Below are 25,934 nucleotides of genomic sequence, written 5' to 3'. Positions count from 1 at the left end.
TAATCCTCGCTCCTGAATGAAGTGATTTCACTCACCGTATCTTGTATTTGTTATAAGAGTCAATTCTAATTTCAATTCCAGGAGCTGAAATGAAATGTAAGAAGGTTGTATATATTCAGTTCAAAGAAAGCCAATGTATTGTTTATAAATGAAATTAGTTAAGTACATATATTTAAGGTTTTGCTTACCATTTGGGCGGCCCTAAAGGAAACCGTCCCAAGTGCCAAATACAATTTTGCTTTTGAATTCATTTGTGTTTCCCGATGATATCCGAATACAAAATCTAGATTGTTATAGTCAGCTCTTATTGTGATGGAAAAAGCTATATGGATTCACATGTAAACGTACTCTATTACTCTATATACATTGAATAGAAAAACAACATCACATGCATAACCATGCATTACATCTACATGTCTTCCATATATGACTATCGGTGATCGTCCAATCCTTTTATAGTGTTCTTAAACCGATAGAAGTACAGTTCTCTACATTAATGAGAAAGAACTTGGGAGAGTTTGCACCTTGGCATTTGATCTCGTGTTAACTTTGGTATTTTCTGAATTGAGTGTTCGAGTGTATATATATTAGAGGTTGTGTTTGGATGATTATTAAATATATCATTAGATTGTCTAAAGAAACAATGTCATACAAAGAAGCATAAATCAAATGTGCAAATAAAAGCACCCCTTCATAATAAGTCGGTGTTCTTTTTACAGGTTTAGACTTTCAATATGTATTATCATATTATAGCTTGTATGTGTTTGAAAGTCAAAATGAGATTCAAGAAAGAAAAATGAACAAGAATAAAAGTGCATGTGTTAAAAATGTGAGAGTGTGTGATGGGTATTCGGGAACTTACTTGGGAAGTATATTGGTCTACTTCTTAAGAAGTTAATAACCAACAACAAATGCAAATTCCAGATATATGAAAGGGTTATGCGAATAACATTTTGAGTGTTCTAATTCGGTATATCTCACATAATCTTTAGAGAATGTGGGGAACCATCGGAAGCTGATTTTACACCCTATAATTAGTTATTAACTAAATAATATGTAGTATTTTTTAGGCCACGTTAAGGATATATTGAAAATAAGTTGGTGATTTATCATAAACACTAAAAGTGTATGATTTGTAATAGGGAATTAGCTTCTACAAATCACCTATTTTTTAATAATTTTTTTTTATTTGATCAAAGATATAAAAATTGGAACTCTAAAAGTGTTTGATTCGTAATAGGAAATTACCTTCTACAAATCACCTATTTTTTAGCAATTTTTTTTATTTGATCAAATATATAAGAATTGAAAATACATTCAAACTCTCCAAATATAAGAATTAGATATATACTCATGCAAACTCTCCAAAGAGGTTCCATGTACGTGGGATTGTAGGCTATTAGAAAAGACTATCATTCAGAGTGCTACATAGGAGAGAGAAAAAACTACCTTTCATATTAGAGTGCCACATAGGAAAGAGAAAAATCTCTTTTAGAGGTATCTGCTTTAGTATATAATATTCTTAAACCGATAGAAGCATAGTTCTCTACATTAATAAGAAAGAACTTAGGAGAGTTTGCACCTTGGCATGATCTCGTGTTAACTTTAACATTTTCTGAATCGAGTGTTCGAGTGTATGTATATGAAAGGTTATGTTTGGATGATTATTAGATATATCATTAAATTGTCTAAAGAAACAAGGTCATACAAAGAAGCATAAATCAAATGTGCAAATAAAAGCACCCATTCATAATAAGTCGGTGTTCTTTTTACAGGTTTAGACTTTCAATATGTATTATCATATTGTAGCCTGCATGTGTTTGAAAATCAGAATGAGATCCAAGAAAGAAAAACGAGAAGGAAGAAAAGTGCATATGTTGAAAATATAAGAGTGCGTGATGGGTATTCGGGCACTTACTTGGGAAGTATATTGGTCTACTTCTTAAGAAATTAATAACCAACAACAAATGCAAATTTCAGACATATGAAAGGGCTATGTGAATAACATTTTGAGTGTTCTAATTCGGTATATCTCACATAATCCTTAGAGAATGTGGGGAACCGTCGGAAGCTGATTTTACACCCTATAATAAGTTATTAACTGAAGAATATATATTCGAAATAAGTCGATGCTTTATTATAGACACTAAAAATGTATGATTTGTAATAAGGAATTAGATTCTACAAATCACCTATTTTTTAGCAATTTTTTACAAATCACCTATTTTTTAGCAATTTTTTTCTATTTGATCAAATATATAAGAATTGGAACACTAAAAGTGTTTGATTCGTAATAGGAAATTATCTTCTACAAATCACCTATTTTTTAGCAATTTTTTTTTATTTAATCAAATATATAAGAATTGAAAATACACTCAAACTCTCCAAATATAAGAATTATAAATACACTCAAACTCTCCAAAGATGTTCTATGTACGTGAGATTGTAGGCTATTAGAAAATATTATCTTTTATATTAGAGTGCCACATAGGAGAGAGAAAATATTATCTCTCATATTAGAGTGCCACATAGGAGAAAAAAAAATCTCTTTTAGAGCTCTCTGCTTTATCATTATACTATATTTTGGACCCGGGCATACACCCGGCCTCTTTTAGTTATTTTGCATGATAGGATGATTTTTTTTTTTTTTTTTTTTTAATCTAATTTCATTTCAAAATTTTGGAATTTATAGTTTCTAAACAATTTATTATTGTATAAATTATATATTACGGATGTTAGAGAAGTCCCACATGGCCGGACTACTATTTTAGATACCACAAAAATTGAATTCTTTCCCCATCAAAGAAAAAGGTGATGATGTCATCAAGTCAAGCATATACATGTCCATCCAATGAAGAACACGTACCTTTAGCAATGACAATTTTTAAACTGTTTCATAAAAACTTATTGTAAAATAGTTAGCATAGGAACAGTCCCCCTCATAATTGTCTTTTAAAAAAATAGTTTTTACACTCTCTAATAGCTAAAGTACCGAAGCCATACAATGTGAAAAACGTTCTTATCATGGACTATAGCGGTAAGAAAATTTAACCTATAAAATTTAACGATGATACCTTCGAAATTAGAAAAAAGGAATAGGGAATATTCATAAGAAATAATGCATGATAATGAGCTTACTGTTGAGTAACCAAGGCCGGCTCAACCATATAGCGAAATATGCGGTTGCTTAGGGCCCCGAATATATTTCAGCCCACTATTGCCCTAGTTTTTCCTCTCTTTTTTTTTTTACCATTAGCTAACAATAATACTCCCTCGTCTTCTCCACATTTCCCTCACCCTTCTCCAACAAAAGAAAACTCCTCGCCTATTCATAATTAATAAAGGTGTAGAATTCTTCTTCTCTTTATCTAGTTCTATTCTCTGTTAAATAAATCTATTGAAATTTGTTAGTTTAAAAATACTATTCAAGCAAGAAAAAGGAAAATGTTGTGATCAATTTTTTACTCTAATTGGTATATTATAATTTGATATTTCAAACTTTAGTATTACTAGTAGAGAGCCTCTTATTCGAACTTTGCTTAGGGCCCCTAATTGTCTCGAGCGGCCCCTGAGAGTAACTAAGTTAACAACTTTGCAACTTTAAAATAGCATCAATGGTCTTAGTTTTAAAAGTGTTAGTAATTTCATAAGCATCTTTCTCCATGCCATATACAATATCTTCACCTGCATTTGATCTGAGTGACTCCCCTACATATTCTGCCACACTATTATGTATATTATATTACACTGACAAAAATCATTTTCAGAACTAAGTTGCTACTTCGATTCTAATTAAGAGACATATGACCTTATTTGTTGTTCAAAGTCCCTCATAACCCATAACTTTCCCTGTGCCAATACACCAAATTTCTTTTCATTTTTTTTTCTTTCTGTCACACTAAAGATTCCTTAGATATCAACACACCATAAGTAGTCTTCCATTTCAAACTTGTGCATAGGGTTTCTAGTGCATATCTTCTGTTTGGGGGATTATAGGCCAATTGCTTGCTACAATGTGGTCTATAAATGCATTACGAAGGTTCTAACAGCTAGAATGAAGGACTTCATTAATTTGATTGTATCCAATAACCAGTCAGCCTTTGTATCAGGTAGAAGGATACAAGATAACATACTTTTGTCACATGAACTTTTGCATAACTATCACAGGAATTACTCACCACCTAGATGTGCAGCAAAGATAGACTTGAAGAAGGCATATGACTTGGTTAGATGGGAAGCGGTGATTTTTGCTCTAAGGAGATATGGCATTCCCGAGGAATTTATTGCATGGATTAAAGTATGTATTGAAACTCCTTTTTATTCTATCATGATTAATGGAGCACCGTATGGATATTTCAAGGGGAATAGAGGGATAAGACAAGGAAATCCGATGTCACCTTATTTGTTTGTAATGGTCATGGAACTATTTATGGAGATTATGCATCATAGTGTTAGAGAAGGGCAGTTCAAGCTGCATTATAAATGTACAGACCCTCTAATCACCCACTTATCCTTTGCTAATGATTTGTTAGCATTTATGTATGGGGATCTGGGAACAAATCAATGTTTACATGACAATCTTCAAAGATTCAAGGAATGTAGTGGTTTAGAAGTGACCATGCAGAAGAGTCAGTTATTCTTTTCAAGGATAGAGGAACCATTATGTAATGATATCAGAGAAGTTATGCAATTTACGAGTAGATACTTGCCAGTAAAGTATCTGGGAATGTCGTTGATCACTACAATGTTAACTCATGAGAATTGTCTGCCTCTTATTGATAAGTTTACAAAGAAGGTTCACAGTTGGAGGGGGAAACTATTGTCATATGCGGGAAGGCTACAACTACTCAAGGTTGTACTAAATAATTTGAGTAACTACTGGTTATCAACTTATATACTATCTATGAGTATGCTGGATATGATAGAGACGATTTGTAGGAATTTTCTATGGACTGGTCTAGATTGCCTTCAGTCACATGCTTTGGTAGGATGGGAGGAAGTATGCTACCCATATGATGAAGGAGGACTGGGGATAAGGAATGTGAGAATAGTGAATAAGGAAGCAAACCTTAAACATTTATGGCATTTGATATCAAGGAAGGATAGCATATGGGTAGCATGAGTATGGAAGAATTTGATCAAGACCAAGAATTTCTGGAGCATGAAGGTACCGCATAATAGTTCTTGGGGATGGAGAGCAATCCTTAACAGTAGAGTGGAAGGTCAAGGAATAGCAGTGCATCAAATTGGGAATGGACAAGATACGTTGTTCTGGCAAGATCCATGGCATCCGAGAGGTATTTTAAAGCAAGCTTTCCCGCAAACTTATACTTATAACACCTTATGCCACATGAAGGCACCGGTCGCAAACTTTATAAATGAGGGAGAATGGATCATTCCACCACACATGGAGAGTGAATGTAGAGAGATTGTGACAGAAATGAGAGAAGAGATAACACTGGGAAAAGGAAACGATAGAGTGGTATGGACCGATTCTCTGCAAGGGGAATATCAACTGAGAGACACGTACCAATCTTTGAGAAGGAAGCTACAATCTAATGACTGACATAAGTTAATTTGGTTCTAGAACCGCATACCCAAACATTCTTTCATTGGGTGGATGGTCATGAAACAAGTTATGAAAACCTTGAGCAAGTTGTTTGAGTTCAAGGTGGTTCGATCGAAATTATGTGTTCTCTATGGGAAAGAGGATGAAATAGAGCAACACTTATTCTTCTATTGTAATTTCTCGCTGTATGTATGGCAAAATATTTTATACTTCGCAGGTTATACAAGGCAAACTGCACAGACATGGCAAGAGGAGATTCAATGGGTGCTGCGAACAAGTAATGGGAAAGGTGGGCAACAAGATTCACTAAAGCTGATGGTGAATGTGTTTCTACTGGATATGGCAAGAAAGAAACAATATAATCTTTAAGAATCAACACCGACAATCACAGGAACTCATTCATGGAATCATTGGAGATGTAAAAATCAATATCCAAGCAACAAGGTACAAGATGAAGGAAGGACCGGAGAGACAAAAATTCATGGAGACTTGGAATGCTATCACCGAAGTAAGGAAGGAAGAGATATAGTACTGCAAATGGAACAGAGTTGGAAGTGGTACGTTCATTTTAAACTCAGATGGAACTTTACAAGGCTTAATAGGAGGATGGGCTTCGGTGGTTCGAGATGATACAAGAGAGGTAATAGTTGCGACCCATGGAAAATCAAAATACCATTCTATTGCTTTAATAGAATTATAGGGGCTGAAGATCGCAAGAGGAAAAAACATAAAAAGACTGCAAACACAGACAGACTCATCAAATGTGGTTTCCTTTGTCAAAAGGGAAGGAAGCCACCCTTTGCAAGCCAATCAGATTATGGACGAGATCCAATGGATGATTCAAGAATTAGATTTTTTTTATTTAATTCATGTATTTAGATAATCTAATAGACTTGCAGATGCATTACCATCAAATGTACTTGCAGTAAGTGTTATGAACCTAGGCCCTAGCTCATTCTCATTAGATGTTATGAATATTGTAAATGAGGATGCTATTGGTAAAAAGTACATGAGATGTAAGTGACTCAAGTTATTTTTTTATTATCAATAAAGGGGTTGGGGACCTCGTTAAAAACCCCGCTTGCCAAAAAAAAAAAAAAAAAAAAAAACTTTTTAAAATTAAGAGTTTATGTTGTATTATAAAACTTCTTATGATTAATTAAGAGTGTCAACGTGGCATACCTATGTCTCAAGAATGCGCCCCCTAAAAGAGAGGTTGTCCACATAAGATGTATTCTGTTTTTAATATAGAGAGAGGTGATAGTAGAAATAGATGTGTGTGGTATTGTAAGGAAAGATGTGTTACTCATACAGTCATACTCATCAAGTCATCAACAAAATTTTATCTTTACCAAAAATAAATAACAATAATATTAAAAATAAAATAAAATAAAAAAATCAATGACATCAGTTGGCATATAGATTCAGATATAAACAAAATCAAAAGGAAATTCTATTATCCGGTATCAATCCTAATATTCAGATATGTCAATGGCAATTCCGCAACTCAGAATAAATATCCAGCCTCTGTCCCCAATAAAAGTTATCTACAATATCCTTCACAAATTATAAGTTCTGCACTAACGAAACGCAGTTATACAGTTTAAATTTCTACAAGCTGACCTTACAACAAGCAAAATTGAAAACTACCCTGAATTCCCTTTGGTATACAAATTGTTACCAGGCTGAGCTCTACTTGTTTCCTCGGTTACTTCCGTTTTTCTTTAACACCATCTGGTTATTCAAGTGCAGGACTCTGCCAACTCAGATGGAACTTGGGAGGCTAGAACTATTGGTAATTCCTTCCCATACCACGTCCACTGTGCCCCCTGCCTCTAGCACCATCTCTCCCACCACGAAATAAACCGTTCAATGCCCGTTTCGCAAACTGATTCCCAATGCCACCATCACTTTTTCCATATCCACCACGCCCCCATCCACTAACACCACTTCTCCCACCACGATATACACCTTTTCGAGTGTCGTTCACAAACCGACTCGAGACACCATCCTCACCTCGTCCCCTTTTGCTGGCAGCATTGCTTGAAACATTAGTAGAAGCAGGTCTTTTCCTACGGCAGACAAAATGCTTTCACAAACTCAGAAGAAAAAGTAGAAGAAAATAAGATGAAGAAAGGGGAAGGGGCCCTTTACCTTGCTGCAACAGTGGTTGAAGGTCCTGTAGGTTTTGCCACTGCTTTCCAAGATAGAGTTATCTTATCATCCCCGATGAACGAAGGAGATTTTAAATGCAATGGCTGAATTTACAACAGTATGTCATATCAGTAGGAATACACAAATAATCATGCACTGACAATGAGAAAGATATTTGAGATATGTGATGGGAAGATATATGAGATACGTGGTGGCTAAGTTCGAATCTAGACCTGGTTAAGTCCTGTGAATTCACTCAATTAGCTCTTTGTGTCACAAAGGATATGAGATAGCAAATAAAAACTAGTATGTACTGAACTTTCAAATTTTCAATACCTCAAAATGTCATAATTTATGATCTACGCATTCATTTCTGATAAACTTGGTAATTTTGGAAATTATATTTTAAGATTTCTTGAAAATGATATCTCATAACCTCAAAATGTCATAATTTATGATCTACGCATTCATTTCTGATAAACTTGGTAATTTTGGAAATTATATTTTAAGATTTCTTGAAAATGATATCAGCCACCACTATCATGTTCTAGAGGGGAAGGGGTGCGGTGCGTGGTGCGGTGCGGTGCGGGTCTTGAGGTGCGGGTGCGGGGTGGTGCGGGTGCGGGTTGGTGCGGTGCTTGCGGGTGGTTGGTGCGGTGTGGTGTAGCACTCTTACATGTTATAGCCTTTTGTCTACATATCAGCTTTTAAATAAATTTGTATTATGATTAAGAATATACAAGAATTTGACTGGTACATAAGACAACTAACTTATTTCCATTCACCTGTGTCATTGTCAGTATGTTATTGCAGGCCCGCACCCCACTCTGCATATTCTGCTTCTTTGTTCTCTGACACCAAACGATACAATCTTATAACATGTGCTAAAATTAGCTCACTATGAAAAGCCGCACTGAAAATCCAAAGGCTTGAAACTCACATTGTTAGCATTATCTTCTTCAGTCTTAGCTGTTGCCATTGCTTTGTCATGGTCTACCAGTCCCTGGTTCGATTTCTTCATAGTTACCCTGACAAGATCCTCCACAGTGGTCAACCTGATTTCCAACAACCTTAAACAACGTTTAATCTTCTGAATAACTGTCATTCTAACAAAGATTTTTGCAAGCATTTAAGAAGAAACATCAAACTTCACCACATTTTAAATGAAAATATTAAGAGTGAGATCCCCGAAATTAAAGCCTTATAAAAGATGAATGGGTATTTAATAAATAATTGTTCCGGTTGCAAAAGTGACTTCATATGTCCTCGGTGCACTAGTCCACATTCTTTTTTTGCAATTTAAGTTGGGATTACAGCATCCCCAGCCATTCATTCATTGAAAGTTCTTTAGTATACTTTTCCTATCCTATTGCAATAGTAGTAAGCTTAGCATCAAAAGGAGGATAGAAAAGAAAAACCATTTCAAAACTAGCTACAGTACAAGAATGATGCATATACAGAGAAGTTATGCTGTTCACAGAAATAGCATTTTTTTTTTTTTGATTGGTAAGCCTGTTTTAAATGAGATCAGTAACTAGGGCAGGGAATCGGGTCGGGTTTGACCCGAATCTGACCCGACCCGAATAGTTTGGGTTTGGGTCAGTTTTTATATCCGTTTACTTATTCAGGTCGGATTCGGATTCGGGTCTGCCGGATTCAGATTCGAGTTGGGATATATTTTTTGGGCTTTTTTTGAATTTTTAGCGTTATCTGATCGGATTCGGATTCGGATATAGCCATATCCGACCCAATCCCTGCCCTATCAGTAACTCTTTGATGCTGGCGGGGTTCGAGCCTCAGACCTCAGGTATCATCACCCAAAGGTTTTACCGACTTTGCTAGTCGGCACCTGCCAGAAATAGCATTTCATGACCAAATAACATGGATACCGCCAGATGAGTATATTGTGAAAGTCAATACCAATGGATCTTCCATGGGAAATCCTGGGAATGGTGTTAGTGATCTGGTTTGCCATAATAGTGAAAGCATGGTTGTTGGAGCCTTATCTATTGGGCTGGGGGTTGTAACAAACTATGAGGCTGAGTGCATTGCCATTGTACTTGCTGTGGAAACTGCAGTACGTCAAAGCTGGCCTAGAATATGGATTGAATCTGATTCTAGTGTTGCTGTTATTGCTTTCAATGGGAACAAAGTACCTTGGCAATGGAGACAGATGGAGAAGGGCATACAAACAACTTCAAGAGGTGTGTATCACGCACACTTACAGAGAAGTGAACTTTGCAGCTGGCGCAGCAGCAAAAAAAGGTTCACAATTGGCTAAGGATGCAATCCTCTGGAGCCGTACTAGACCTGACTTTGTGAAATATCTTAAATGTCCTTATAGAACTTACTTTAGGTTTACCTAAATGTGTTGAATGTAAAGGGCTCTGCCCTACTCTCTGCATCATTCTTTTTTCACTATAAAATTACCTTACTTGAGTGCAAAAAAGAGAGCAAATAACAATATCGAAAATATACTAAGAGATACAAGGATTAGATTCATAAGTTTAAATTATATCTTAGTTTAGTATACTTTATTATATATTAAAACCTTAACTAACAGTAAGTCTATTCTCTTCTTTTAAAATCTTGGAGAAACCTACATGGAAATTCTGGAAAAAAGAATGAAAAGTACCTCTCACAGAATTCCTTGTAAGAATCTGAAAAATCCTCACCAAGCCTATCTGATGGCTGACCCGTTACTATCTTGTAACCACACAGACTATTTGTGGCATTAGGAGTCTGGCATAGGAAAGGTTATAAAAAATTAGTAATCAGCATAGCACAATGAAAATATATACAGTAACAAGTAATGAAGTCCAATAACCTTGTTAGCTAAATGGTGAAAGGCGAACAAGAGACATTCAATATAAGTAAACTCCGTCTCCTCCCAAGTCTTTCTCCGAGGCATGTATCTCTGGAAAGAAAGATTTAGAAATAAAATTTGCCAATAAGAAAATAAGAAAAGTTGAATACCACGTCGAGTCAAATTGATGATCGCTATTAAGAATTGACTTTTAAAAACCAAAGGAACAGGATCCAGATGTATGGCATGCTAGTGACTTTGTGCCCAACAAATCATAACTTCCATTAAGTTTTTCAACAGATTTTATAAAAATTAATGATTTAATAAAAAAATTTGAAAGAAAAGAAGCCTGCACGGAAAAATATGATTTCCTGATCATAGGTGGCCGGTTATGTATAAAATCTACTCTCTAACATCATAACATAAAAATGAGAGAGAAAGATCAGAATACAAGGAAAGATATTTCAAGCACGCAATGAAATATGAAGTTTTAGTACCAAAAGCAGGTATTCCCATTAACAAAATCGTACTCTGTACCTTTAAAAGTGTAACAACAACTGGAAGGAGCTGCCGAGAATCCTGAGGTGCTGTATAAGGTGAGCTTTCAGCAAGGTTCTTTAGAAAGTGTAGTTTATGTTCTTCAGGAAACTGACGAGGGAAGAGCACAATTAGGCCACAACTAACATGGAAGAATTATTTTGACTGGAAAGATATACAATGGAACAGTAGATCAAAGAAACCACATAAACTTTACACTGTGCATATCGAATATGAAATAAGTGTAGAATATATAACGGATTCCAATCTCCTATCCAAAATAGTACTCATGCAGAAAAGGATGGTTCGCTTAACTTTTTTACAAATACAATTGAACAAGAGAACAAGAAAATAGACACACGAAACAAATGAAGTCCCGCTAGGGGCTCTCACAACCAACCAAGAATTACAGCGTCGCTACAAATAAAGAGTTTGACTACAATTCCACAATCAACTACGGCACTCTCAAACTTAAGACCCCAGCTCTATATAGCTTTAGAATTCCAGTGCCATAGAGTAGCTTTAATGTTTACACAAACATCTTCAACTGAAGCTAGGTCATACTTGAATATCATTTTATTCAAGTGTTCCAACAAACTCCAAGGAATCACATGAGGACCTAGTCACCCATTTATCCTTTAGAGTGCAGCAAGACAGGTGCAGACCAACTAACAAACCACTGTGCATCATGCTAAATGTTATGAAGAGAGCCATCCCCATACCAATCTGGTTGATCATACTAAACAAAGCTGCATCAAACCATCAAAAAATCACAAAGACTCCTCGTCTACATTCCATAAAGCAAATCTATTTCGGAACAGACTCCCCCACTTCTCTTTTTTGTACCTTCGCCCTTAACTTTTAACCGATAAGAATATTGTTAAGCAATAGACCTCTTAAGGATTCGGCTGTCTGAACAACTTGGTGGGAGAGTTGCTCATTATCTGTATATTGAAACTGTTGTTTTCAGCAAGGGGAGTATAGTAGAATCTGACTTTGAAGTTGTCATCTCTTCTATTAAACGACTCTATCCCCTTCATCTGATGATCTGATACTTTCACTCTAGTTACCAATCTTAAGAACCAAGCCCATCACCCTCAGACCCCAAGCTTTGGAACAGGTCTTAGTCTCAAGTCCCAACTTCAAATCCCACCCCATCTAACCATCATCTGCCTCGTAGGCAGGAGTGAAAGGGTCATACAACTTTTCTATAGACCAGAACCTGCAGATAAACCAACCCCATCTATCAACTGTTCCATTCCACGTTGAAATAATAGAAATGAACAAATAACACCAGCTCAAGCAGGAGAATAAGTAGGCAGCAGCATGAATTGCTTTCAACTGACATATTGTGTCCACCCATGACATGCTGTTATTAGATATATGCAGAAATTATTACAATGAAGTCCTATCTTGAATTCCTGCATAAAGAAGAAGCTACAATAATCATCTCGTAAGACCTAAACAGAACAACTGCACAATGTGATGTATTCCTTTCAAATCAGTGATACTAAGTGAAGGGAACACAACTGGCTTTAGGATCACAGTCCTTAAAGACTGGGGTCCATCATTTGCACTAGAAAGAACAACCCAAGTGTATGAAACAATAAAAGCTCATCACAATAATCAAATGAAATATGGTTTAGTGACACTGAGGAGTTCATAACATTGCAAATTTGCAAGTAAAAATAGACATGTAATATAACCTTATGAACGATAGGTAAAATGTGTTTGTTCAGATAATTAACAAACTTGCTGTTTGATGCGCCTCTCTGCAAAATAAATACCGCGAGTTAGTAGTACACATGATTACTGTAACACAGAATCAAATAACTCACAAAAAACCTCTAAATAATTCCATACCTTGAAAACTGGAATGGCCATGTACAAACACTGTATCAATCTGTCAATGTGATCACCATTTGAAACCTGCAGTGCCATATTGAAAGACAAGCTAAATAATCACCTTTTTCTATTAATCACATAAGTTGCACCATACAAACTATATCAACCACACAATTCATAATGTTACAAATACCTATAAAGAAAATGAAATGGAGGTTTATCAAAGGGCTTGGATATATTCTTACAACTATTCTACAGACGGTGAGATGAGAAAAGCTTACCCATCCGATAAAAATTACGTATTTTCAAGGATTTCTCTACTGCTATTTATATAGTAGTGAGGGAACCACATTGTCTGCCTCGAGCTCAAGGTGCTAGGACACTCTCGCTGCCTCAACAGGACCTACGGTAAAAAGATATATGCCAAGGGGATCCTAACTTCACATAGAACCTAGCCTTGGCAAACCCATGATACAAAATTGTGATAGGAGTAGTCAGGACGAAATCTAAGTTGTTTAAGGACCTCTGTTTTCAATTTTATTCACCCAAATCCATCTGTTTTCATCTCCGAACTTTCCCTAAAATTTTTCTGCCAAGGAAAAAAGAACTCTTCACTTGAAGTCACAAATGACCAATCTACGTAAATATAAAAATGAAAGTCACCCTAGATTTTATCATATCCGACAGGATTTGCTACATAGGCACTAGGAAGGAGGAAGATCTCAATATCACAACCATGAAATGAAGAAGCTGATTCTGATACACATATTGAAGAGAGACATGACTCTCATGAAGACAGTCTTGCATCACCAAAGGAGGAGGAGGAATATGGGTGGCATGAGATTACATCATACAAACAAGTCAACTTTTTTATATAATGTATTCACATTTAAAAGTTTGAACCTGTTAGAGTTCGGTGGGACATTTCCCAAGGGCATCAAAGGACATTTCCCAAAATTTAGGATGCTTTTATGAGGTAAATCATATCATTTTCTCATATATAGATGGTTGAGAAAAGGTCAAAACTAATTAAAGCAGTATATTACTTTCTCTCTTCTCTCAATTTTCTACTTCTTCTCTAATTCCAATATTCCATAGCTATACTATAATTTCAGTGAAGCATTACGTCCTTTGAATTTCATTCACGGATTCTCATAATTTAAAAAACTCTCAAGTACTAGGTTGAAGGCCTTGAGTATAGCAGAACCTCCCAAGTCCTATCTCTAGACGTGAAGAGTAGAAACAATATCATGTATTTTCATTTATTCTACTTCTAACCAAAACACACACTTACGTTGAACTCTGCAGTTAGATCAGCTTGTTCCTGAATAATTTCTGTCAGTTCTTGGGCACGCTCTGGAGGAGCACTCTCTCCAAACAGGCTCAAAGTTCTCAAGAAGTCAAAGAACATTTTAAACTCTGGTCCAGTTACATCTTGTAAACTCTGCAATAACAATTATAGGATTAACCGATTAAGATTTAGATATTCACAAAACATTGAAATAAGGATCGGCAATTGTTCATGTAAATCAACAACAACTACATAAAATGCAAAGCCTAATTTACTTACTTGTTTCACCAAATCAGTTATGTGCCTCTCCATTTCTTCTTGAGGTTTCAGGAGTTCGGCTTTGATAGGAAAAACCTGAAATACAATGTATATTTTGATCGTGGTAATAAACAAAGGCAAAGAAACAGATGATACACTCACCTTATCTCTAATAAAACTCAGAACCTGTTCACGAATACTTTCATGAGCAATAGTGCCTTCAATAAGCTTAAACAAGGCTGTCAAAGAAGCTGCAAAGAGAGTGTAATAGAAGTATCAACAACAAGCCCAACTAGAAGATTACTTCTTTATTAATGACTTCCAAGCAACAACGATGGACATTAAATGAACATAAAATGCAGTTTCTTTCTACCAAGTCAAGACAAAAGTAAACGGAGCAGTTTCCTTTGTGTTCTTGAGCAACATGCCAACATAGATGAGATTGTGTTGAGTGGATGATATAGCTAACGATGGTAAAGTTTTAAAAGGTTTAAAGCTGCAAAAGTGTAAGAATTTCTCACCTTCAGTTCGCATGTGATCTCTCTCTCTCTCTCTTTTTTTGGGGTCACGAAGTTAATCAACTGAGAGACTGGAGGGGATGTTTAGTTGGCTTAAGCTATGGTGACAAAGGCACCACCCAAATGAGGTGCCAATGGTTTCCCAAGACCCACAGGGAAGGTGTTGTATTGACAGAACTCGCGCCTTCCATTGCCCATGACAACATAGGTTCAGGCAATTACGAGCTTGAGGATCTGTCTAGTAACAAGATGCTTACCATTAGTGAGGTCAGGATGATGAAGTTCAAAATATGTTTATTATTTACTGTCACTCTTATATAGACCTTCCATTTTATGTTAGTGAGCGGATGAACACAGTTGAGATTTGAGACCCATGTATCTTAGTGATTTATTATGAAAGTTCTGGGTAATATCCAGCTCATCAAGAGGTCCAATATACTTGATGTCACCATGACGAACTTTCCAATAAAGAGGGTTTGTCCAAATCATTGCCAGTTAGAGATTGGACTCATGAACCAGCACTACTTGAGGAGTGACTTTGGTCATTAGGGAGACTACCATAATAGCTTGCAGATGGTACTTATTGTGGTTTGGGTTCTTACCCCTTGTTAGACCCACGGCCCCAGTGGGAAAAATTGTTGTTACTAAGAAAACCAAAACGAATCAAAATAAAACCATATTATCATATTAAATAATTTAACTCAAAATTTTCATTATTATCTTTTATGTTCAAATTTTCAACATAAGACTTCAAGTAATATTACCTTTTGTGTCCTGCCTTAACAAAGACATGAGGGCTTTATTCACTGCATCACGCTCCACGTTTTCATCTACAGGTCGATATCAAAACCATTTAGCCACGTCATTAAATAACAGCTCTCAAAAAACATCCAAAATGTACATTACCAGCTGTAAGGAGTTGCCCAAGAATATTCACAATTTTAGGCACATGTTCAGGTCTATCCTTGCAAAGAAGAGGAAGTCCACGGATTGCTTGCACGCGAATCTGTAGACATAAATAAATTTGATTAAACACATTATTTTTCAATAATAATATAATATATATATAAGTAGTAACTAACCCCAAGCTCTTCTTCTTCACATAAATCAAGATAAGCCTCAAATGCTTGTGCAGCTAGACTAGGAAAAAAGGTAAAAAACTTTGGAATAAGTTGTGCCGCTAGTTGTTTCGCTTTCACACTTCCTCTTGCTGCTTTAATTATTCCTTCATAGTCCTTAACATTCTGCAAATAACTCAAAATATAATAATAATAGTTAAAGCCCTAGAATAGAATTAGGTAGAAGTTGAAGGAGTTGAAAATGAGAACCTTAGATTTGTCTTTTGTGGCATTAAGACTTTCTCCGTACTCGTAAAGCTTCTCTATGTCGCTTGGGTTTATAGGAACTTGTTCTGTCATTGTTCTTGTGTTTTTTCGGTGTTTCTGATTTCTTCTTTTTTAGATGAGGGCTTTTATAGAGGAATGAAAAAGTTGAGAAAGAGCGATGTGGCGGTTCGAGAGTCGAATGATCAGGTGGTCCCGAGTTTACGTAAACAAAATTATATTTTGCGCTCCAATTTTATCTATCCGGAGGAATTTCGACATTCCGAACACAGGCCCTAACTCGGAATTCATATTTGATCAAAATAAGATGAACACACATTTTTGCATTTGAACAACTAAGCTCCTATTGCATCCCTCTGATGTGTACATGTAAAAGTCGTTAGTTTGTTTACCAAGGTTACGCTGTTAACCTTGTTAACAAAGTCTACATTTTGCTAGAAACAAAACAGAGCTAGAAACAGGAACAGAGGAGATGTTTGTGTGAAAAATGTAGTTAAAAATCTCGTCTATTTCAGCCACTGTATGACAAAATCTTGCACAAAAAGCGATACTCAAAGTTTCTTCCACAAAGTAGATGCTCTTCTGATGATGCGATCAGCGGAATATCCTTCAGCATAAGCACTTATAGCCCTCAAGAGACTTGTGAACTTTTCCCCATCATCTTCTGGTTTTTTAAACACAAGATCATTGGTTGTGAATGGAACCATATAGAAGGGAAGATCGGAACGCAACATGGCTAAATTCTTGCTTAATATAGCCTGATCAGCATTTGCTATTAATGCCTTTCTTATGCGCTCTTCCTCAACTTGATCAACACACTGCAGCAAATTTTCAACAGTACCAAATTTCGTGATTAACTTCAGAGCATGTACATCTCCTATACCCTCAACTCCTGGAATATTATCAGCTTTGTCACCAGTAAGCGCAATCATATCGACAAACTGAGTCGGTTCCAAGGTTCCATATCTTCCAGCAAAGTCCTCCAACCCAAATGAAACCATATCAGATCCACGTGAAGCAATTCTCAGAAGACGTAACGAAGGAGACAAAATCTGAAAGAAATCTTTGTCAGGAGAAACAACTCGGACCTTAAATCCGTCAGCAACACTACTTGCAGCTAAAGTCCCTATTACATCATCAGCTTCAACACCTGGAACCTCTATTACTTTGACAGACATAGCTTTGATAGATGCTTTCAAGTATTGAAGACCCTGAACTACAGTATCTGGTGTAGGATCTCGCTGACTCTTATACTGGGGATACAAAGTGTGACGGAAATTCAAACCTTTGGCCTTATAACTTCCGGTGGATGGAACAGGAGTACAACCAAAAGGAACTCCATCATGGTCAAACACCACTGCAGCATGAGAAGGAGCAAACTCCAGTACATCAAAAACAAGAGATAGAGCCGTAAATATGGTCAAAACCCAGTCCCCATTTCCATCAGCATCTGGTAGGTAACCATGGTGCAATTTGGAAAGAAGCTTATAATATGCTCTGTATATTATTGATGTACCATCAATGAGCATCACCCGACCATTTGAGGCATTAGGATTTGCATCTTTCACTTCACACTGAGCTAAATCAACCGCCTTGTCTTGAAGTATTACCCCCTCAACTTCAGACGATATCCCTGTTGTGCACTGAGAAGTCACTACAGAGAACTTCCTAGATGAGCTTGAATTCAATCCATAAGAGACCTCTGAGAAATTCTTTCTAAACAAGATGCTTGATGGACAAGTAAAGAATCGCTTTCGTAATTGGTTGTAGACCATATTGCATCTAACTGCCTGAGTTGTTGGCATGGTACCTCTAAAACATTGAAGACTAGTCCAGCAGTGAATGTGAGGATACAAGGTCCTTAAGCATGCCATAGTCATAACATAGCCAGAAGAAGAAGAGCTCTTTATACCTCAACAATTATAGCAGGTAGCACATTTCCTGGTTGAAAGGATGAAGGTAAGAGTTTTTAAATGTAATTTGAAACAAAAAAATATCCAATGGGGGGGACAATTTCCCCCAGCAAACACAGTATTCTAGCTCATTGAGCAAAGTGGAAAAATTAAACTTAGAGTTCCTTTTTGTTTCTCGAACTGAAATATACATATCAACATGACCAGTCTGCAAAGACGGAAAATGTAAATTCTATATATATATTTTTTCAAAAACAAAAGGGATGGTTTCTACAGTTGTGCTCTCGAAAAGAAGCTGCACCAAATATCCTTCTATCAGCACTAGCAAATTTGGGTCCCAAAAAACTTCATTTGACAATGCTAGCATACATTTATGTCTCAAAGGAAGGGAGGGATTTTGGGGACATATGAAAATTGACTACATAATCATGATTGCAGGTGCACATAATATTTAGAATTTTGCTCATTTTTCATGGATACAATCTCCTAGTTATACAGATCTTCACCATAAACATTCAGATTGTTCGAAAATTTATAATAATCCATAATCTACTTAACAATTAATGGTGAAAATGAATGGCCAACATTTTCTATACTTGTTAACTACGTTTGATAAGGGTAGAAATTTCAGATTTGACTTATTGTTTTGTCGAGACGTTTTACCAGTTGGGAGACTATCGCCACAAAGTATTAGTCTAATCTAAAATTCATAAGAGCAGCAAAGATGAGGAGTTTCCGAGTTTGGTTATGTGTCAAATTTTCACATGTCCTCCCAAATCTTCCGTTAAAGGTAATTCAGTTATGTCAGTAGAAAGAACTATTTGTAACAAACACAAACGAAATAACCAATAAGTGCAACAGCCCAACAAACATCAATTCACATAAATGCCATAAAACCTTGACCCAGTAACAGGTCTCCATGAGTACAGAAAAACCAAATTATAAAAAGAAGCGTATAAAATATCATTGCCAATAATGAAAGACGTTTGCAGAGATTATCAACAATAACTCATAGACTAAGTGTCCTCAAATACCAATTGAAAGGGTTTGCAGTGCCTCGATCACATTATAATCACCAAGAATTTCACCAGGACAATGAGGAGAGTTTGTCTTAGGAAAGTGTCTTTGGTCAACAGGTATACATATGTGGTGGTGAAAAATAGTATTTTGACTCTTGGCACAAGGACAATAGTTTGGGCATCATCTACTAGTTGCATTACGAGTTTCCAATTGAGTTGTCTAAAACCACCTCTTCCAAAAGTTCATCCTCAACATTTTATACAGAAAAAGGGGGAACAACTTGGTTAACATCACTAACGAGCTTACAAACAATTTTGTCTACAACGTATTAAAGAAAACTCCATCGTTCCAACTTGAACATAAATTTAGTGTCTTTGATGGCAAATGGGTGTTTAAGGTAAATGGGTGTGTAACGATTCAGCTTAACACAGATATACACACATATGAAGTTAAACTCATTTTACAAACACTAAAATAATACTTCCCCAAACTCTTTCAGAAGCAAATAAAGAAATGGGTTTTTTTATACATACCAGTGAAGCCAACAACAACTAGTCATAATACAAAACCAGGTTCCCCACCTCGTTCAGAAGGGTCTGCGAGTTTGTGGTGATAATGTGATATTAAGAGGGTTGAAATATCCAGACATCTAAAATATCGAGATTTTTAGACACTTTTTGATAATAAATTTAGACACGGGTTAATTACTTGATTTGTGGGCTCGGGTTGACATCATAAATGGGCTTCTTTGGGCTATTTTATAGAACCACAAACCCAAGCCCAACATATTCTTTTTTTTCTCTATAAAGTAAGGGTTTTTTATTAGTGAAAACCCACCATTTTATGACATGCTTTTGTGTTCATCCCCCAAATTTTGAATCATCCCCCCACTCCGTCCTGGCCCCGTTCAGAAATCATCCATATTTACTTTATTGCAAAAAGTGTCGTTGGCAACTGTCTGTCATTGCCAGTCGATTGAAAAACCATATTTAACAATTGTTGACTTTATCGTGAAAAACCATATTTAACCTTTGTAACATCGGGAAATCATTTTATTTCCCCCAATCTCTTAATAGTACAAAACCCCCTAAATTATTACAACCCTAGTTCTCATAATTGTTACTGTTGTGGACACGGATCTAGCTGTTTGTGCAACACTTGTTCTCATAATTGCAACCCTAATTAAGAAACCCTAGTTCTCATAATTGGTACCCGATCTAGCTGTTTGTGCAACACTTGAGATACGTTGTTGAATTTTTAGTTAAGCATTTGAAATTTTGTTTGTAACCTAGTTCTTGACATTGCTGTATTTGTTAATAATGTTTGTATTATCACCTCGATCTCACCATTTGTACTTCATTTCACTAAAAATGTTATTTTTTTGTGCATATTGTTTTCTTGTTTGTCTACAGGAGACAAATGGTTGTGTACGATGATAGAACTTTTAGATTTAATTATGGTGGGAGTTTTAAAGTAACTAAGAGGAGGCACAATGTTGAAGTGTTGCATTACGAGGGAGAGGATATTGTGGATACTAACTGTTTGGAGGCTGAAGAAACAACCTTGTTGGGATTGGTTTATTGGGTGACAAAGACAATTTCGTGCCCTCCTATTCCTGTTATTGAAGTCAGTTGGATTGAAGGTCATGATGTTATAGTTATTACTTTAGATGCAGACTTGTTGTATATGTGAATGATAACGAAAGATACACTCACTTGTATTTGAAGATTACTGAAACAGTTGTGATGAGTAGTGATGAGAATGATGGTAATGAGGACATTGACAGTGAAGGTGGATATTTTAGTGCTTGTGGTGGGTACTATAATCGAGGTTATGACAGTGAGGGTAGAGATTCAGGTGATGGTTGCCTTTATAGTGATGATGACAGTGTGCATGAGTTTGGAGGATATACTGGTAGAATAAAATATAAGGTGGGGAAGGTGTTTGACTTAGCTGAGTGGCCTGATATTGAAGTATATGACAAGATGGACAACTTGACAAAAAACAGGTTCCAAATGAAACACAAATTGTTGGAATATAATATTAAGAAGGGTAGTGGGGTTAGGGGGCATGAACCAAATGGAGAGGACCAAGGGGACCACTATGTTGAAAGACCATCAATAAATAAGAGTAACAGGGGATCTGCTAGTTTGACCAACCAAAAGGGAAAGACTATTCAGACTGAAGGTATTTTTCTTCTCACACTACTATTTTCATAAGTCATTTTTGTTACATCTGATTTCTAAACTTTGTCTTCAATGATTACAATATTGCAGAGGATGTTGCAGCTAATGTCAATGCTTCAAAAGGTTTGAAATGTTTACTGATTTACATATGGGGTTGAAACATGTATTTGTGTTTCCAATTTTTTTTTTTTTAATTTGTTGATTTGTTTATACTCATTTATAGATGGCCCTGTGAGGGTAGAGATCAATTTTGATCAAATTGATACAGAAGAGATATATCATAGTGATACTTCATCATATGAGGATTGTGTGCCTATTGAAGGTGAGTCTGATACTGATGAAATTGTTGGGGGTTTTGTAGATGAGACTGAGGTGCATCAAACTAGAAATGCTCAGAATCAAGTTGATGTAGAGGCATGATGATCTTGTAGACAGTATGATACATAACACATTTCAGATACCAACTGATGAGGAAACAGGGTTAAAACTTTTTGTTGGACAGAGGTGGAGTGATAGATATGAATGTAGAAAGTATGTAAGATTGTACACTATTAAGAATAAGTTTGTAATATGGTTTAAGAGAAATGATAGTGAGAAGATAGAAGGTATTTGTAAGAATAAGGGCAAGGAGCCTTGTCATTGGAGGTGTTATATCAGGGTAATGACAAATAAACATACCATGAAGCTTATAAAGCTTAACAATGAGCATACATGTGAGGCTGATGCTGAAGATATAAATTCAATGGCTAATGTTACATGGATTGCAGAACAAGTTGAGAAGGACATGAGGTTACATTTCAAAACTTTTAAGCCTACTGACATAAAAAAAAATAGTCATGCATAGGTTCCAAGTTAGAATTAAGTACTGGCAAGCTTGGAATGCTAGGAACCTAGTCATGGAGAGGATACATGGAAACTATGATTTGTCATATGCTAAAGTGGCTGAGATGTATAGGCAACTGCTAATTTATAATCCTGGTAGTATTGCTAGATGTAGTAAGGATGCAAGCTATATGGGTTTCACAAGTTGTTGTGTATCTTTTAAAGCTTGCATAGATGGTTTCATCAAAGGGTGCAGACCTCTTCTTAGACTTGATGGATGTTTTATGAAGGGGAAGCATGAGGGAGTTTGCCTCTCAATCATTTATTTAGATGGTAATAATGGGTTGTTTCCCCTTACATTTTATGTATGTGTTGCAGAGAACACTGAAACCTGGAACACTTTTTTAGATATTATGGCACCACATCTCCTTAATCACCCTGAGAAGCTAACCATTATATCTGATAGGCAGAAAGGTTTAGTGAATGCTGTTAGAAACTATTTCCCCAACTGTAATAACAGATTTTGCTTCAAGCACATGGTAAATAACATGAAGACCAGATGGAGGGGCTTGGAATGCTACAAAGACTTTTTCCCCAACAGGATTTGTGAAACTCATGGATGTGCTTGGGAAAAAAGAGGATAATGCAAAGCAATATTTGTTGACTGAAGTTATTACTCTTTGGGCAAGATCACGTTTTGATCACACAGCCAAATCAAACCATCTTTCTAACAATTTGACTGAAGCATGAAATGGTTTCATATTAGAAGCTAGGGACAAACCAATTGTGAAGATGGTGTCCTATATAATGATTTTACAGATAAAATTGTTGTATGATAGGAAAGAGAAAAGTAAATATTGGACTGATGATGAGCTGGTGCCTAGGGTTAAAGAGATAATCTGCAAAAGGGAAAATTCAATTAGGGAATTCAGTGTTGCTCCAGCAGATGACAACAATTTTCTTGTGAGAAATACTTATGGAAAGTGGTGGGTTATTAGTTTGGTGAACATGACATGTGAGTGCAATGAATGGCAAGTTACATGGATCATTTGCATTCATGATGTGGCTGTGTTAAAACCAAGGAGGTTTCAATATGTTGAGTAAGTAGTTCTGTTTTGTTTTTAAAATTATTAAATGTGTTTTTCTTATTTTTACTGATTTACATATTGTTTTATTTGTTGTTGGGGGTTTTGAAGGTATTGTAGCCCTTACTTAACTGCCAAAGCTGCATGTAATGGTCATATCACACCTTATTTGCATGAGGATGAGTGGGAGTTGGTTAGTTTATGGCTAATTGTTTTATACTTACTTGTTGCTGGTTATAGATGTTTATTTGTTGTACTTACTTGCTGCTGGTTTTATACTTACTTGTTGTTTAATTTGTTACTTACTTATAGCCTCAACCAGCTGAGTACACTTACCCACCACTGAGACAAAAATAACCAGGGAGGCCTAGAGTCAACAGAAAGAGAGCTGATGATGAAAATGTGAACTCAACTAGGTGTTCAAGGTGTGGAGTGATTGGGCATAATGTAAAAGTGTGCCAAGGTGGTGAGGTGGGTTCAAATCCACCTTCAAAACCAAGGGGAAGAGGTGGGAGGCCTAGAACTAGATCACTTCCAAACCCATACCTGTTTAGACCACTTGACCTTGCAACTGGGTTACAAGTTCCTGAAGGTACTGAACCTGTAAGAGGCAGAGGAAGGGGCACTAGGGGTAGAGGAATAGGAGCACAAGGCAATCAAACTAATCAAGTTCCTGAAGGTACTGAGGAGGCTACTAAAGCTGTGAGAGGCAATGAAACTAATCAAGTCAATGAAAGTGTTGAATGTGTTATGGCTATGAGAGGAAGGGGCACTAGGGGAAGGGGAAAAGGAAAAAAAGTCAGTGGTCAAGTGATTGAATCTAACATAAGCAATGAGGGTGATGTACTTGTGAGGGGTAAAGGAAGGGGCAGTAGGGGGTGGCAAAGGAAGAGGAAAGGGTAGGGCAAATGCAGAAAACTAACCTGAAGCATCTTATGGTGATGGACAAACTCAGCCACCAATTTAGTCACAAACTACAACTGTCACAGCACCCATGCCTCCACCAAAGAGAAGACGGAAATAAGCTTCCTTGAATGATATATCAAGTCAAGCATCTTGCACTAGAGGTGTTTCACGTACAGCCAACTTCATAACAAGGATGACCTAATATTATGCTTAGTATTTTGGAAACATTTTGGAAACATGTTGTTTGTTAGATAGTTGGTTATTGTCATATTGGTTAGGGTATTGGTGTTTGGTTATGCTATCAGTAATTGTGTTGTAGTACTATGGTTGTAGTGCTATGTCTGTAGTACTATGGTTGTTTTGGGGACTTCTGTACTTATGTATGTTGTCAGTAATGAATGTGTACGTGTTTCTTAGATTTTGAATTTGGTTAATAATGTTGCAGACATGTCTCCAAATATGAAATGTCATCCATTAATTTAGAGAACATTTAGATACATTATTTTGGAACTGATATATAGCTTATTGACAAGTTCTGCTACATCAGTTATATTGCCCTCTATTTGCATCTTAACAAGACCATCAATACATAGCTTCAGTTTACCTTCTTTTTATGTTGGCTTATTCAATTTACCATCTTCTTATGTTGGCTTTTTCAGTTTACCATTTTTTTCTTTTTGCTTCTCTAGTTCATCAAACCACTTAAAGCCACTGCATATTGGTGATCCTTTAACACTTAAGAAACCTTTTCCCCATGCTTGCAACCAGGGTAAATACATGGATAATCTAGCCATTTGCATTGGTACTTCTAATGATCCGATTCTCCACAGTTAAAACAACCTCCAAAACCTTCATTATTGTCACCTGATGCTATTCCTCCCTAATATTAATACAGAAAAACAAACAAAAACTTAATTTGTATAAACCCATTTTAATTTGTATAAACCCCCCATTTTTTTACTTTCATTTGTTTTGACTCCTAATTTGGCAGAGGCAGACTTCATCCACAAAAGGAGATGAGGAAGTCTGTTATAACTTATAATAGATGCAAAACAAGTTCAAAAATTACTAATCTGACTTGATGAGGCACTTCCAGAACCACCACCACCCATCTTCTCCGAAAACATAAAAGAAAAGAGATTGGAGGTGAAAACAATAAAATTGGAGACTAATGAACCCAATTTATAGTGGTACATCACGAAGGGTAAATTTGGTATTTCACGTATAGTTAAACTTGTTAGAGTCAACTTAACCCAACGACTCTTTTTTAGGGGTATTTTAGGTAATAGAGCAAATATGGATGATTTCTAAATGGGGCCAGGACGGAGTGGGGGGACTTTTGTGATGATTCAAAATTTGGGGGGTAAACACAAAAGCATGTCATAAAATGGGGGGTTTTCACTAATAAACCCCATAAAGTAAAATCAAATCTTTCGCTAGTTGTAAACTTGTAACCTATATATTTAAGGGTATTTTTTTATAATTGGGAATTAGACATAACCCCTTTAGACATTCTCCCACTTTAATATTTGATACTGGTCAACTAGATTTGACTCTTATTGACTATTTTCTTCCAATAAAAATATAATAATAATCTAAAACTCCTATGATGAAATGCCAAATATGCCCTCTATAATTTATATTTCTATTTCGTATGTAATTTGCTATTTAAAATCAAGTA

General features: G+C 36.1%; 2 protein-coding genes across 8 annotated transcripts; both read right to left on the bottom strand.

The window, feature by feature from the left end:
• Positions 1-7,000: 7,000 nt before the first annotated feature.
• LOC147505455 (apoptosis inhibitor 5-like protein API5) lies at positions 7,001-16,495 on the bottom strand. 7 transcript variants are annotated; one of them, XM_086557990.1, is made up of 16 exons: positions 16,307-16,495; positions 16,061-16,222; positions 15,885-15,984; positions 15,743-15,808; positions 14,623-14,711; positions 14,482-14,556; positions 14,206-14,355; positions 12,930-12,995; positions 12,773-12,838; positions 11,067-11,177; positions 10,551-10,640; positions 10,359-10,465; positions 8,664-8,778; positions 8,509-8,574; positions 7,724-7,827; positions 7,001-7,641 (listed from the first exon to the last, which is right to left on the bottom strand). In XM_086557990.1, the coding sequence occupies exons 1-16, from the start codon at positions 16,394-16,396 to the stop codon at positions 7,359-7,361; spliced, it is 1,740 nt and encodes a 579-aa protein (XP_086414116.1). In that variant the 5' UTR covers positions 16,397-16,495; the 3' UTR covers positions 7,001-7,358. The 7 variants fall into 7 exon arrangements, with proteins under 7 accessions (XP_086414116.1, XP_086414118.1, XP_086414120.1 ...); XM_086557992.1 differs by having other exon boundaries at positions 7,001-7,635; XM_086557994.1 differs by lacking the exon at positions 8,509-8,574.
• A 144-nt stretch (positions 16,496-16,639) lies between these two features.
• Positions 16,640-19,928, bottom strand: LOC147505454 (uncharacterized). Its single transcript, XM_086557995.1, has 2 exons — positions 19,788-19,928; positions 16,640-18,262 (listed from the first exon to the last, which is right to left on the bottom strand). Exon 2 carries the CDS (start codon positions 18,199-18,201, stop codon positions 16,873-16,875), a length of 1,329 nt encoding a protein of 442 aa, XP_086414121.1. The 5' UTR covers positions 18,202-18,262; positions 19,788-19,928; the 3' UTR covers positions 16,640-16,872.
• Between the last annotated feature and the right edge of the window lie 6,006 nt (positions 19,929-25,934).

The sequence above is a fragment of the Coptis chinensis genome, chromosome 4 (genome assembly GCF_015680905.1).
Source record: "Coptis chinensis isolate HL-2020 chromosome 4, ASM1568090v1, whole genome shotgun sequence".
Lineage (NCBI taxonomy): Eukaryota > Viridiplantae > Streptophyta > Magnoliopsida > Ranunculales > Ranunculaceae > Coptis > Coptis chinensis.
The sequence above is the reverse complement of the archived record's forward strand: the minus strand, read 5'-3'. Positions and strand labels throughout refer to the sequence as shown.

Bases quoted from the DNA above. Each gene is read 5' to 3' on its own strand.
- LOC147505455 (XM_086557988.1), bottom strand. From the start codon at position 16,396: ATGACAGAACAAGTTCCTATAAACCCAAGCGACATAGAGAAGCTTTAC. The intron at 11,178-12,772 runs GTTATATTACAT...TTCCCTCGTCAG, and splicing joins TTTTACCTATCGTTCATAAG to TTTCCTGAAGAACATAAACT. The intron at 10,641-11,066 runs GTACAGAGTACG...CTTTCTTTCCAG, and splicing joins TTGTTGTTACACTTTTAAAG to AGATACATGCCTCGGAGAAA.
- LOC147505454 (XM_086557995.1), bottom strand. From the start codon at position 18,201: ATGACTATGGCATGCTTAAGGACCTTGTATCCTCACATTCACTGCTGG.